This window comes from Simochromis diagramma, unplaced genomic scaffold (genome assembly GCF_900408965.1).
Source record: "Simochromis diagramma unplaced genomic scaffold, fSimDia1.1 OVJJ01000205.1, whole genome shotgun sequence".
Lineage (NCBI taxonomy): Eukaryota > Metazoa > Chordata > Actinopteri > Cichliformes > Cichlidae > Simochromis > Simochromis diagramma.
Genome location: NW_024386782.1, coordinates 15,848,867 through 15,863,935, shown reverse-complemented (window position 1 = coordinate 15,863,935; position 15,069 = coordinate 15,848,867). Strand labels below are relative to the sequence as shown.

The following is a 15,069-nucleotide window of genomic DNA, read 5'->3' as shown; positions in this document are numbered from 1 at the left end:
TGAGCAACAGTCAAACTCCTTTTTTCTCTAATATGTCTTTGACTGTATTGATAGAAAAATCAAAAACAAGAATTCATGCAGCTTTCAAAATCCAAAAATTACTAGTCATTCAAAAGATCCAACCTGTAACAGAGGGCACATAGACTCCAGAGCCAGTAGCCACTCTGTTCGTCCTCTGATTTCCACAACTTGAGTGGCTCTAATGTGACACGTCCCAACTTTGATGAAGAGACTTCCAGGCTGTTCAGGGCCTTCAGGAGCACTAGCATCTATAGAAATGATCTGTGGTAGACCCTGACCACTCAGCCAGAGAAAGGAGTGAGTAAGGGCCCCAGAGAGGTTTGGACTTCTGCAGGACTGGCTCATGTCTAGAGAGAGGTTCTGATTATCCGCCTTCACAGAGGCGGACAGAGTCAGCTGGCAAGGAATAACCTTGAGGAAGCCCCGCAGAGCCAGGGACACAGGGAGTTTCATTCCCTAAGGCACAAACACAGGTGGAGCATAATCATTACTTCTGAGAGACAAATACCCTTCAAAATGTTTTTATAGCTTTACAAGCTTGCAGCTGTATCAGTGGAGTTGTTCTGCTCTGCTGCTATGACAAGCTCACGTTTGATCTTCTAATGGGCTGGAAACTGTATTTCAAAGGAGACTACATTAACATAAACATGAGTGAGTTACAGAGGAAATTCCAGTTCTTCTAACTGTGATGAAAGAAACATGTATGTATCACCACAAGGGGACAGCGAGATTCAACAACTTCAACATATTAGTTTAGGTTTCCACGAGCTGTATTAAACACAACTGACAGATTTACTCACCTGCAGAGAAGGACAGAAGCTGCTCACATTAACAGTGTAAGAAGTCTGCTCAGTCTCTGTCTGTGAAGCCTTGACTTTCCCTACGTTACCCCTAAAGAAACAACGTCCGACCTCCAGGCCGACCTCCACACCAGGCAGAAGGGCAGTTGAGACGTTTAGGTATAGCTCTCCGTGGGTAGGAAATTGCAGCTTCTTTATTGGCTCAATTGAGTGCTGTACAGATGCCCGGAGACTAAGCTGAGGATCACAAGTTAGAGACAGGTTTAGACTGCCTTTCTGTGCTCCTTCAGCCTGCAGGACAGTGCTGAGATCTGTGGAACAGCCGGACCGAGTGATGGAGACGTTGAATGAGGTCTGTGGAGGCAGGAGAGCCTACAGAGGAGGGAATAAAAGATTACATTTATAGAAATCCTTCAGTTCAAATATTTAATCACAAAAAAATTTGAATTATACAAGGAGGTGTATGCAAAGTCCTAAAATCTCAGTCCAACAATGTAGCCTAAATATATTCAAATGGACACAGAACTGAGAAGAGCAAATACTTTGCTGCATCAAAGTTTTGATTAGGTGGTTTAATATTTCAGCTAAAAGGCAGATATCTGCTGGATTTCATTAGCCCAGTGTAAGTACAGCAAGCCTCTCAGAGTTTAATTGAAGGGTGGACGTCATATCTAGAGGATTAGACCACGGGTGTCAAACATAAGACGGAGGGGCCAGAATCGGCCTGGCAAATACTCCAATCCCGCCACACTGGACAGCTTTGGAAAATGTGAAGGAAGGCAGATATTCAGACTTTTAACTGTATTTTTATAAGTTTTACATCCGTATCATTGCTGATAAGGCCTTCCCAGTGGCTATTCATGACACACCAAATGTAATTAGGTAATGATTACAAAATTAAATGACAGAAAAGTCTTTTTTTAATTTACTATATTCTATAGGAATTTCAGTTTTTTTAAATGGATACACAGGATATACTGCTCTATGATTGTACCCATGGATACACCTTTTCTCTAATTTTACATTTTATATTTCAGTTGATGGTAGCATTAGAGGAAATGTTAAATTGATCAAATCAAAAATAGATCCCAAGAGGACTATAAATATCTGCAACATATTTTATGGGGATAGATTTAACTTTCACAGCTAAAGCTTTATGTTGCCCTGTGAGTGACCAGTCCTTAGAAAGTTACCATTCATTGAAGCCACTGAGCTTTTTTATTCATTGTTGGTGTTTTCAATGCAGCTCACACTGCAGTGGAAAACAAAGAGTCATCTCCAAAGTGAAGATGTTTCTTTTGCTTTCCTTCAGGTGGGAAACAAGTTTCCTTCAACTGCTCCTTGTTTCCTCTCTAACCTTTAGTAAGACACATCGCTCTCGGGCAAAAAGCATCCACCCTCTCCTCCTGCTCGTTCCCCCTCTGTGTTGACTGGTCAGGAGAAGCATGGAGCACATGTCACTTTCCACCTCAAACTGGGCTTGCCTTGCTGAGGTCGCCATGCTAACAGTGAGCTCCTGTGGTACACGAGCAGTAGCTAGCAGGTTTTGCTGAAGTACAGCTCTGAAAGAGGTGAAGGGCTCCCAGGCAGCAGTGATCCTCATCTGTGCAGAGCGGGTGTTGACAGAGATTTGAGCGCTTCCAGCAAGGGAGGTATCAAGAAGCTCACCTGAGCCATGACAGTCCAATCTGTTTGGGATGATTGTTCCAAGGTAGGCCCATTGGTGCTGGAGTCTCCAACCCAGCTCAGCTTTATGGTTCTTTAGGAATACTGACAAGAGGCCTTGGAGGAAGTCCTGCTGGTTTTGAAGGCTCAGAGATCCTCTGAGTCCATCTTTTCCTCCCTGTGCATGCACAGTTAAAGAGGCTTTATGCGATCTACCCCCCTCTATGCTTTTAACCTGCCTCCAGACCAGCCGCCCCACCCCCGTGCATCGAAGGGACACGACTAGACTGGATCTCAGAGAGTCCCATGCTACACGAACATCTCCCAAGATGTGGCACCACCTTTCTAGGCTCATCCGTCCTGTCACTGTAGCCTTTTGAGTAGCACTGTGGGTTCCATACTCAAGAAGCCCGTGCCAGCAATACTGCCCAGGTCTCTCCAACCTCAGTCCCACATTCAAATCTGCTCTCCACGGACTGACCACTATCCCCATCCCCAGGACCCACCTCTCAGGGCCAGGCCGGAGGAGGAACCTAACACCAGATGTGGTGGGAACCCCCAAATATGTAAGTAAGAGCACAGAAGAATGAGTGAGGTTAGCTCTGAGCTCCTTTCGGCCACTGGAACTGTAACAGGCTTTAGCATGAGCACTAAGCCTTAAGTGAGCAAGCGAGAGGCCATAGCAGAGCCTGTTGTGTGGTCTATAGGAGCGAAAGGCTCGTACCTCCACCGGGCTGTCTGCCACATTTCCATAGCAGTGAGCGGAGAGCCGGTCTGCGGTGACGTCCCCTGTGCAGTTCATCTGTGAAAACAAAACCCCCGTTGGCAAAGTTTGTTTTTTGTTTCAAGGAGGAGATGGAAGAGGAATCACTGAACTTTAGACCAGCCACATAAAAATATTGCAGTGCCATAACATAATAATCTGAGCCCTTGTTATGGAACACATATGTTTAGTGTTGAACAGCATTTCTGTGATTTTTAAGACACTAATGATCACTGAGTGCTTTTAGTTGAAACAGAATACACTTTTGCCTTGTATGAAACAATATTTGCCATTTGATTAAAAAAATCCCTCTTTGTTTTTGAGAGTGAGGCTAGAAAATCCTTCAATCTTTCATCCTTCCACACATAAAGATACATCTAGCATCTGCGCAGCTCAGCACAAGAGCTACAGACAGCCAGTCTGGCTCTTTCCTGTGGAAACAAAAACTGTCTGCTGGCACGTCAAAGATTTGTTTTACTGTACCTTTTTTCATTCATGGAACAAATAAGAAATAATGTGTTCAAAAGCTTCTGGAGAAGTGCTGTTGTCGCAGCGTTTAGCGGGAGATATGCATGTCGGGTTAATCGGTGAGTCTAAACTGAGCTTAGCTGTGAATGTCTCTCTCTTTATAGTAACCTGTAATGGCCCGGTGACCCATCAGTCATGTGCCCCACCCCAACACCTTCATTACTCTAACATGGACAAGCTGTTAAGAAAATGGACAGATAGCTGATCCTGTTTATCTTAGGGAACTAACAATGTAAGTGAAGATCACAGATCCATATCTGTGTCCTTTTTGCATTTATCCATTTTGAGATTAATTTAAATGATTGTATCTGTAATCTTTCTCTGAATATAGATTCATAGATCATCGACCTTTTGGATGCTCACATATTTAAAGATCATGGGTAGGTACAAAGAAGTAATCACAGTTTTCCTTTTACAGTGATAGCCCGATTCTGTGAGTGTACATGTGTAAACGGTGTTAAATAAATATACCTGTAAGGAAGTGGGTACGAGTCCTTGGAGCAGCATCATCTGTTGCCATAGAGACGCTACCAAAATAGGTGTTGTATTTATTGATCCAACTTTTAAAAGGATGTCAGCAACTCTCACATCTTCCATGTAAAGGACCAAACCTGTGTCCAGTCCTTCTGTTTCTGACTAAGAGAGAGAAAAATAAATATAAGAATAAAGGAAAGCAGCCTACAGCTATACACCGTATATCCTGAGAAAGAGAACTTATTAATGCAATTGCTTCCCGACTACTTTATGCTCTTGGCAAGAATTAAAAAATAAAGGACAGTCCTGCACCTGGTAATGCGCTTTAGCCTCAAAGGAGGGTGTCAGGCCTCTTTTAAGCAGGGCTTCGACTTGGTGCTGCAGCCTAGAGGAGAATACCCACTGGGGGTTGGTGTGGTCTGTCCTGCCTCCATGAAACTCTGCTCTAAGATGTTCAAGTCCAACCTGCAGCTCTCCCAGGACTGATAATCCATCACCTTCCTGGGCCCATTTAGCCTCAAGACTACTGTTAGGAGGTACACCTGTACTCAGAAGACAAGGGAAACTCAGAGACAGGGACATATATACATGTGTAGAAAGTGCTGCGTATGTATTCTTTGGATATTGCAATGATCACCTGTGGCACTCAGAACATGGAAAGAGTGAGAAAGTCGTGTGAAGACCTCTCCTGTCCCTTGATTCCCCTGCTGGCGGCTTGCATTCACACACAAATGCTCCTCCCCGGACCAAACACACAGCCAGTCGTGGGTCCTGTGGGACCTCTTTTCCATCATCCCTTCTTCATCATCTCCTTCCAAAGCTGCTCCGGGATCTCGCTGGTGTCGCAGCTCCACGCTGTACACTGTCTCCATCAATCTAACTCTCAGCTGTCCTGCAACAACACGCATGCATTACACGTCATTTGTGACGCTTTACAGGCAAAGGCAAGTTTAAAGTAAAGGACACAGGTTATGGTCTACCTTCGATTAAACTGTCAGACTGCCCCAATGCTCCATCCAACCCGAGGACTGGAGGCAAGAAATCTAGGCTGGTCACCGTGTGCCTCAAGTCCCCTGTCACAGCCATCTGGATCCCCTGCGAGTGTTTTAAAGACCCCTTGAGCTGGGCCAGCAGAGCCTGCATTCCCTGTGTGAAGGAGCCACGTAGAAAGACACTGGAGGAGACAGGAGGAAAATGATCATGGAAAAGAGGTCAAAGGTCCATAAGAGAAAGCAGGTTTTTTTTAGAGTTAGTTACTGTGTGACTGAGGACTAGACTACAGGCTTTTTTAAAATAACATAACAGACAAACCTGTCTGAGGACACGTTCCCTGCTATGTTTACATGTAGATCCGTGGCTGTAGGTAGCAGGCTCTGGGATAAGTTCAGCCTCAGCCCTACAGCTCTGTCTCCCTTCTGCATGTAGTGGGACATGTCCGCATTCAGCTTCAGCTTGTCCTTCCCGTCAGCCCTCACATGCACCGAGCTGCTCCCTTTGCCAGTCACCATGGACATGTCTGCAGACGCCTTCATATTGACAGGTCAAACAGTACATCGACTGAACTAATACCCCAAAAGGAAAATGTTTCACATAACCTGAATTTTTTGCAAGATCTTAACATGTGTATTTTTAGAACGCTAAAGGAAAAATAATGCAAATCAGCCCACCTCTAATGTTTTGGGAATCTTTGATTTGAAGGGATGACGAAGAGATGAATACAGACCAACTCTGCCTGATGTTCCATTCAGCTGCACAGAAAGCTAACAGGAATTTAAAAAACAAACACAAAAGCCTTAGAAACCAGAAATTAATTAAAAAAATGTCGGCTCATCAAATGCACAAGGTGTTTGCTTTACTCACCTGGCACTCTTGCCGCTCTATTCTTAGTTTCCCTTTGGCCTGGTAATCAAAGTCATTGTTGCTTTTTGGGGTCCAAAGTACATCTCCCTCTATTAAAGCAGAGGAGGGGAGCTGCAGCTGTAAAAGCAATAACAGATTAACCGGTCATAACTTTGGCCTCGTTACTGTAAACCACACCGTTCACTGTCAGCAGCAGACGTACATCATTTACTGCACTGCTGACTGCGGTCACCATCCAGTGCATCATGCACATAAACACGGCTCTTTAACCTAAACACTTTTCTGAGGATAGAGCGAAGCCCGCTTACCTGGAGCTGATGGAAAAAGTTGCCTTTAACTTTTATTGCTTGGTGAGTTGAATGCGTAGGGTTCAGCTGAAGCTCCCCTGAGAAAGTCAGTCTCTCCTTGCTTCCAACTCGTAACCTCCCTTGTATATTTCTCTGGTTCTGAAGAAGAGTGCACAAAACCGAAACAACATCTAATACGTGAATGTTGCCAGTATGTTCCACTATTATCCATCTACACTATTCTTGGCACAATTGCCAAACTTATATATTTCAGGCACTTGTGTTTCAAAAGATACTGGATAAAGTTAAAAAATACCAAATACAATCAGTTCAGTTCAGTTTATTCATACAGCGCCAAATCACAATAACAGTTACCTCAAGGTGTTTTATATTGTGAGGTAAACACTACAGTATTAGAAAGAAAACCCCAACAATAAGATGACCCCTTACGACCAAGCATATGGGGAGAGAGTGGGAAGGGAAAACTCCCTTTTAACAGTAAGAAACCTCAGGGAGGGGCAGCTGAGGGTGAGGGGGGGAAAAAGAGTGCTGAGAGAGCGAGAACAACACATACATCATTGAAGAGACCCAGAGATTAATAGTAACTAATAATTAAACGTAAAGAGGGATTTAAAAACATAGTGAGTGAAAAAAGAAATGCTCAATAGTCTCAGACTGCAGCACAACAAATCAAGGATTCAGAGGCAGATCAAAAAGGAACCTTTTAAGCCTAATCTTAAAAGCAGAGACAGCGTCTGTGTCAGGAATCCAAACTGAAAGCTGGCTCTATAGAAGAGGGGCCTAAAGGGGCTAGGATACTTTTTAAATATCCTATGAACCACAAGTCAGCCAACAGTCTGAGAACAAAGTGCTCTGTTGAGGTTACGTGGTACTATGAGGTCTTTAAGATGGGCCTGATTATTTGAGACCTTTTATGTGAGGAGAGGATTTTAAGCCAATTTCTGGATTTAAGAGGGAGCCAATGAAGAGAGGCTACTATGGGAGTAATATGCTCTCTTGTTCTCTTTCTAAAGTTATCTTAATCAAGTGTTTGCAAAAACTGGCAATGAGTCTTTCACATTGCCAGTTACAGTCACATGACAAAAAAAATTAAAATGTCACATAATCTTTCACTCATCGTTTCAGATCTTGATTTACCAATTATGCTAAAGTGTGGAGCGCTTGCAGTGATGGACCCATTGGAGTCACAGACAATGGGCCTTCTCTTGGGGTTCAGCTGATTACCCTCTATGTTAGGTCTTGTTTTTTTCCTTTAAAGGTTGGCAGGTTACCTGGTTGCTGGTTACGGTCACACAGATTTCCGAGTCTGATGGAATAGCGTCAGCGCTGAAAGGGTGGATGAGTGCAGAACAAACCTACATATGAGATCACATTTAAAGATGAGGATCACTGTTTACAGCCCACTTCACTCTTTCAAATGCCCAGGTGAATTATTAGCTTACACAGCACTTACAAAAGGGCTCGGTGGTCGGTAGCCCAGGGTCAGGGTGTGGACGACCTCTCTGTTGTCACTGAAACCAGCTTTGGACTCTAGGACGTAGAGGCCATTGAGGAGGTCGACGGTGAAAGTCTCCCGGAGGAGGAGAGTTGGAGGAAAGGTCTGGAAGGGCTGTCTGTGCAAGAAGGAGACTATTAAAGTCAGCAATGTTCTTGCGGTCATTTCTCAAAATATCTGTAATCTGTAAGTTACGGCACAGACCTGAGCTGGAGCATGGCAGTTTTCTTATACATCCTCTTGTCGTTCTTCAGCTCCTCTACTACTCCCTCGAGCTCCACTTCAGTGGGTAGACTCTTTGGATTTGTGTAGGTCATCTTCAGAATCCCTTGCCTCTTTTTCAAATTCTTCATCACATCCAAATGAAAGGGAAGGTTTGTTACTACAGCACAACCTTTAACCTTTTCAGGCCCTACGCTATCAAAATGTGCGATTTTGGCCTTTTAAATACAGTTGGTGGTTACGGGTTATCTCTCATGCTTGTTGTGATCTCAGACTTTTACAATCAACACAATATGATGGCTTCATTCTATAATTAAACACACATTTAACACGCCCAAACCACAAAAGCAGCCCAGCGTCTCCACCCACCTTATCAGCAGCGGTCAGGGCAGCAGCGAGGGTTACATTTTGCTTGCCATAGGTGGAGGCCATTTGCAGGGTGTGGCTGAATTTAGAGGCCTCCAGAGAAATGTCTCCTTGGAGGGGAGGAGTCCACAGCGAGCTCAAGGAGCACGAGGCCTTCACACTCCGCTTCCCCAGCAAACCCCAGCCCCCCGCCTGAGGCAGGGCAGAGGAAGAGGCGTGTGTTTTTAAAGGTGGAGTTTTCATAAACATTTCTTTTTTATCTTTATAATTACTTCACTCCAGTGTGGAAGTGATTTTATTTAAGCGTCGCCTTGAACACTTTTTTTAACCCACAAATTCAAAAATCTATTTTTATTTGATTAATAACTAAATGGTGATATTCAGGCAGAGCACTTTATTCTCTCCTTACTTGGATGTAGGTGATTGCTGACGTGTAGAGCTCCAATCGGGCCTCCTTCTCTCTCCCCCTGTCCCTGTAAAAACCCTCCAGGACCAGGTTACGGATGGTCAGCCACTTGCTGGCTGTCAGCTCAGAGGTCAGCTGCAGTGTTTGGCTCTGCAGCTGGTTTAACTTATGTGCAGTGTAAATGTACAGCCATGGTGTGTCCATATTAAACGATCCTAAACGATAATAAGAAAAATAAGTAATCCTGATAGTCAACTTCCTGCAAACTTTAAAAAATAATTTAGTATATCAAAGAAATATGACGTAGGAATATGAAAAGAGAAAGTGGACCTTAAGCATGCTGTAATGTAAGATGGCTGTGAGTTGTTTTTACCCTCCCATATCTTGTGCAGGGCATCTTTAGGAGGGTTTTTCCAGTGTAATCCAGCCACCAGCGGCATCAGATTGTTGTAATTGATTTTTAAATGAGTGCTTCTCTCAGAGCCTTGCTGTGTCAGGTGAGAGTGTAGCAGCTGAGTCCTGTAGTTCATGTTTTTCTCCGGTGCCTGGAGATTGAACTGGAATAAGATTAAAGAGAGGGAAGGTAGCCGTATTAATTCTGACCACAGAAAATATTAATCTGCTGCTTTGGAAGTCATCTGGGATAAAAAGCCTCCCCCGGGCTAACAGAGAGAACGGGAAGCTCTGAATTCAGGTCGGGTTACCTCCAGAGTGTAGTGGGTGTGATTCTCTGTGGACTGGTTTTTGAAAGACTGGCTCAGGAGAAGCGTGTGTTTGTTGTTTATCTCATCCCAGTGTTTGCCGTAGCTAATATCCAAAGATGATTTAACATGGCTCAAGCTTTCCTCATGCCTGAGGTGGATCTGAGAAGGACGCACAAACAACCGGAATGCTTTCAATCACCCGGAGATAACTTGCGCCGCCAGCTTATGCTGTTTGTAATAAATGAAGCAGAGCGGCTTCAAATTAAATGTGTCTGTGGGTACCTTATGGTTAATAGGAGCGGTGCTGGTGCAGTAGAATTCATGATCGGCTCTCATGATGTATGTGAGGTTTGCATCCCTCTCGCTCTTCACTCTCTGAGATGTGTAGCACTCTTGATGGAGGTGGCGAGCGTCAACTGCAGGGAAGCCCAAATAAAATAGGAAAGTGATGACCTGTCAGACATATTGTATTGATAAGAACTACTTCCTGCTCCATAGTTTTAAATAGCTCTATATAGCATTATTATCACTTTGACCTTGAGATCAATCTATTGACCTTGATGGAGAGGTCAAAGGTCAAATGTGACATGACGTTTTAAATCTTTATATGGTATTTTCTTACTCTTGTAAGAATCATAGTTTGTAAGTTAGAAGCTTTTTGTCAATTTTTGACCAATAAGTCATTGAGTTGATGTCGAAGGCTTGGGTGGATGTTAGCCAAATTTGAATGGATTGTTAATATGGCTCCACTCTGCACACCTACAAAGTTTGATCACAATTCATTCAAAACTGTTTGGGCTATTGTGTTTGCAGAAAAAACGTCAGGCACATGAATGCTACCAAACACATTACAAATCAATCTAAACAAACAAAACTTTAAAAGGAGAATCTGCGATATTTGTTAACTTTTGATGAAAGTAGATATTCCTGTTTTTAAAAGACTGCGTGTTTTGGGGTATAAACAGTTTGAAGTGTCCTGTACCATCTGCAAACGAAACCTCACCTCCCAAACCATACTTGAGCCTGAGCACAGAGCTCCACAGTGAGCCCCTCTGCTCCATCACTGCAAGCGCCTTGCTGCCGACTACACCAGGTAGGAGGAGCTCCGCCTCCACAGAGTACTGCTTGCTGCTGCCATCCCGCCTGCGTTCCAGGGCCACTAAAAGCACATATCACTTGCATGTTTTCTGCTGTCTACTGTCTATTGTAGCAGAGATTTTAGAGACAACTATAAAAGTACCCAACAGCGATGCAGGCTCTCTGAACACATTTTTCACAGTGGCAGAAAAGCTTGTTTTGCCCCCCAGCCCACGAGTTATATTAGCAGAGAGGATCATGGGATGTCGATCGGGGGCCATCTTGGCTTCAAGGTGGTAGCGAGTCCTCTGCTCCGACAGGAAGGTCTGGGTGTCCATCAAACCCTGCAGTGGATGATATACATGTTTTTAGAACTGGGAAATTATTTAAGATAAAACTGATCGAATGTATTTTTGAAAACTTGAGAACAATATTTACCATGATGTAATGATGAACACCATCAATCATGAGCTCCAGCTTTGCTGACTTAGTGTTCCTCTCTTGCTCAAGTTGACCTGCAACAAAAACACAAAAAAAACGGGACAAAACACATTTTCATAAATGTATCCAAACACCGGCGGGTGTGGTCTTAGCTTGTTCGTCTGGCCGACCATGTATATGGATGCTTTTCAGAGGATGAATGATCTTCAGCAGCAGTCTGCGAGGGCTGAAGGCCAGATCCAGAGACATGTCTCTCGGGATGGAGGACTGAGGAGTGGCTAGCAGGAGGTGGATGGAGGCCTCCCTGGGAAGCCAGGTCCCTCTCTGAAACACAAACCACTGTGAGACTAAATAACAAAATCAGCTTTATTCAGATAAAATAAACTCAGTGGAAGGGCTTCACATGCATATCTTAATGCTGTCTGGCACCTGATGATGTATTGAGTAAGCAGCCTCAAGCAGATAGTAATGGAGGCCTCTGTCCAGCTTCAGCAGTCTGAGGGAGAGGTGCACTGGTCCAGAGGGGAGGAAAGCAACACCTGTGGCAAGGGATGGGTAAGAGGTGTTGGAGCACAGCTGCCAACCCACCATCTTGGACCCTGCAGGGAACCAGACATGTACTTATAATACTATAACTATTACTTACTAAATATTATAACGTACAATAATCAGAGAAAGGCAGTTAATGAACTGAATCAGACAACTTCAGATTAATTTTATAAACATATAATATATGATTGTGATTTTGTGAACAAAGGAGAGTGAAGTGCACTTCCTTAATTAAACTACACACACACGCACAAACACACACACACGTATAAAAGTGCACCGCTTTTGTAGAACTCACAGGTTTTCGGTGTGCAGGTGGTCTTCTGTACTCGACTCTTTGGCCCCTTTATCTCCTCTCTGTGGTCTCCGCTGAGCTGAAACACTCTCGAGCTGAGAACAAAAAAAAGATCATCACTCATTCTCAATCCCGTCTTTAAATTTTAACAAAGCAACTATAACAAATTTTTAGTTGTATTTCATGTTTTTTTAAATAATTTTTACGGTAATGCCATTAATCAGCTGGAATCCTGAGTCCATCCTGTAACTCTGACAGATTTTACAGTGCATCATACACACGATACACTTCAACCCTCTCTAAACTGTCTCCTAATGCTTAACAAGGATTTTGATTAAGTAAATACACACACAAAAACACTCACGTTCATTAAAACAGGGGATTTACTAGGGGAAATCTTTTAATGTGTACCTGAGAGAGAAGATGTCCATTAAGTCCTCGGGTGTGTTAAGCGTGACCCTGAAATCTTGCCCCTCCTGCAGCTGGATGCTGCCGTCCAGATTCGTGGAGCTCCTCAGCTCAGCCACCCACTCCACCGCAGCCTGACCCAGAGCCCCGTCAACCCCCATCCTGGCCGAGAGACTCACATAGGCACTGAGAACAAACAGACAAGTTTCACCTGACACACTGAAAAAAAACAAAAAAAACAAAAAAAAAAACAGACCGTGAAGAAAGATGCGCCCATGTGACATTTGGTAACGTTTAAGTACTTGGGTTTGATGTATCCATTCAGGGAGAAATGGGAATAATCCCTGTAATTGACTCTGCCTTTCAGATGCAGTGAAAGAAGGGAGGTCATGTTGACGCCCAGTTTGACGGGTAAACCAGACAGAGATGGCAAAGCCAGCTCCTCCGCCATCAACGTGGATCTGTGGTTCAACTGCACCTCATGACCCTGAAGGTTAGAGTGGAAGAGACAATCAGGGCGATAACGGGAGGTAAAGAGTCGGCGATAACAGACTGTAATAACACATGACAACAGGGGTCCCACCTTGAGTAGTTTGACAGCCAGTCCAGCCATGCTCAGCGACACCTGGTTGATTTGATTGTAGAGATCTTCACATGTGAACATGCTGAGCTCATTCCCAAACACCTTCACACCGACCCAGCAGTTGGGCATGTTCGCATCCATTTTCTTTCTTCCAGACAACTGCAAAAACACCCCAAAACTCCATAAAGTAACAAAGATACGAGCGACTGACTCACCGGCAGTGAATGAGGACTTTCCTCAACACAATTTATATCATAGGATTCACCATCCACTATCCAGCAGCAATCCATCCACACATCCCCATCCCCCACCACATCATCATCCCACCATCCAATCAACATCCATCCCATCCATCACATCCTCCATCCCAACCATCATCCATCCATCCATCCATCCATCCCATCCATCCATTCCATCAATCCATCCATCCAGCCATCCCCATCCACATCATCCATCCATCCATCAATCCAATCCATCCATCCATCACTCATCCATCCATCCATATCAGCCATTCCATCCACTCCATCCATCATCAATCCATCAATCCAGCATCCATCATCAATCCATCCATCCATCAATCCAGCACACCATCCATCCCATCCAATCCATCCATCATCCATCAATCCATCCATCCATCATCAATCCATCAATCATCCATCATCAATCCATCCATCCATCCATCCATCCAATCCATCCATCTATCCATCATCAATCCATCCATCCATCCATCATCAATCCATCAATCATCCATCCATCCAGCATTTTGTTTTTTGTTTTTTTATTTACTGAATACACCTTATTTCATTTAAAATTACCACTTCATTATTTCCACCTTTTCTGGAGACTACAGAATGATTGATAGCTTTTACATAGGACTCTATATTTAAGTTTAGTGCAAAAAGTACAGACATTTGCGTTTGGCTGATTATTTCTTTGCTGTACTAATGCTAAATCTCATGTTGGAGAGCCTGTTTATTTCCCCTTAACTAGTGCCACATTTGGAACAAAGAGCTCGGTGCCATAGGGCAACTTCAAGCTGTCTGGGTTTAGAGACAGACAGCTGTTCTTTCAATCCAGTAACTGTAGCGTCTGGGACTGAACTTTATCCTGCAAGATGACAAAGCTTCCCGTCACAGAGCGGGTTTATCAGAGAATACCTGCAGAATTTTAGAGTGGAGAGGATGGAATGGCCTGTCTGCAGTCCTGACCTCAACATCAACACTTATGGGATACAGCACTTGGATGTGGTGTATCTGTATCTGTGACATGTACTGGCTGCCCTGTGACAAATGCTGGTGGATGCCATACCACAGCAGTGTGTGGCCACACGCTGCTGAGGCCCGTGTTTGTTAAATGAATAAATTGTTAAATTGCTAGTATATCTTGTTTCTTCAGACTTCAATCATCCAACACTATAAACAAGAGCCAGTAGCAGAATAAGCTGTTTACATACTCGACTCTGCTGCTCAACCCACAATTGTAAGTTTTCCTATGAATGTGGCGCCATTTAAGGCCAGATAAACAGGCTTTCCAATGATATAAGATTTATTGACAAGAAGCATCGGTACAACAAAGAAATAATCGACCAAACACAAATTTCCTTGTTTTTAGTGCTAAGTTTTATGTTGTAGTTGGACCAACCAACAATGTTTCAAGTGCAAACACACAGACTGAAAGCTGGAAAGAGGTACGGGGAGTATGAAGAGTGTCCTGTAGACCTGCCACTGATTAAGGGTCAGGGGATGAGTTTGACAGTTGGTTGGTCTGCTTTTATAAACTGAGTATCTTTGGATTTCAGACAAAAATCTTCCTGAGCAAGCTCAGATTATACGTTATGATTTACACCCCTAAAGTAACAGTTTGACCTCACCATTTCTTGGGCCTGGTTCAGGTAGCTGTCAGTGCTCGATAAACACGTCTCTTTTTCTCCTCTACGCCCATCGTCCGTCTTTCTCCCTGTGCTCCTGGCCTCGTGCTTTCCACTTTGAGCTGTGTTTTCTCTCTCTGTCTGCTGCTGCTCAAAGATGCTCTTTAAAAATGGTTCAGCATTTTCAACATGAAGGTCCACCTAAAGCCAGGGAACAAAATGTAGTCGTTCGAAATA

The 15,069-nt window shown here is 43.8% G+C and overlaps 1 protein-coding gene across 1 annotated transcript in view; it reads right to left on the bottom strand.

The window, feature by feature from the left end:
* The window catches only part of LOC120727757, a 46,230-nt gene that overhangs the window by 23,379 nt on the left and 7,782 nt on the right, over positions 1-15,069 (bottom strand). The window contains exons 16-44 of the mRNA XM_040022225.1: positions 14,836-15,033; positions 12,966-13,124; positions 12,685-12,869; positions 12,386-12,568; positions 11,978-12,069; positions 11,560-11,729; positions 11,301-11,454; positions 11,128-11,204; positions 10,853-11,033; positions 10,616-10,771; positions 9,895-10,028; positions 9,613-9,771; positions 9,282-9,465; positions 8,912-9,123; positions 8,506-8,694; positions 8,119-8,261; positions 7,873-8,032; positions 7,691-7,774; positions 6,420-6,557; positions 6,112-6,228; positions 5,919-6,011; positions 5,563-5,777; positions 5,232-5,425; positions 4,889-5,143; positions 4,564-4,793; positions 4,249-4,413; positions 3,211-3,288; positions 822-1,193; positions 124-477 (exon numbers count right to left, since the gene is read on the bottom strand). Coding sequence (XP_039878159.1) covers positions 124-477; positions 822-1,193; positions 3,211-3,288; positions 4,249-4,413; positions 4,564-4,793; positions 4,889-5,143; positions 5,232-5,425; positions 5,563-5,777; positions 5,919-6,011; positions 6,112-6,228; positions 6,420-6,557; positions 7,691-7,774; positions 7,873-8,032; positions 8,119-8,261; positions 8,506-8,694; positions 8,912-9,123; positions 9,282-9,465; positions 9,613-9,771; positions 9,895-10,028; positions 10,616-10,771; positions 10,853-11,033; positions 11,128-11,204; positions 11,301-11,454; positions 11,560-11,729; positions 11,978-12,069; positions 12,386-12,568; positions 12,685-12,869; positions 12,966-13,124; positions 14,836-15,033 — 5,031 coding nt within the window. The remainder of the gene's footprint in view (positions 1-123; positions 478-821; positions 1,194-3,210; positions 3,289-4,248; positions 4,414-4,563; positions 4,794-4,888; positions 5,144-5,231; positions 5,426-5,562; positions 5,778-5,918; positions 6,012-6,111; positions 6,229-6,419; positions 6,558-7,690; positions 7,775-7,872; positions 8,033-8,118; positions 8,262-8,505; positions 8,695-8,911; positions 9,124-9,281; positions 9,466-9,612; positions 9,772-9,894; positions 10,029-10,615; positions 10,772-10,852; positions 11,034-11,127; positions 11,205-11,300; positions 11,455-11,559; positions 11,730-11,977; positions 12,070-12,385; positions 12,569-12,684; positions 12,870-12,965; positions 13,125-14,835; positions 15,034-15,069) is intronic.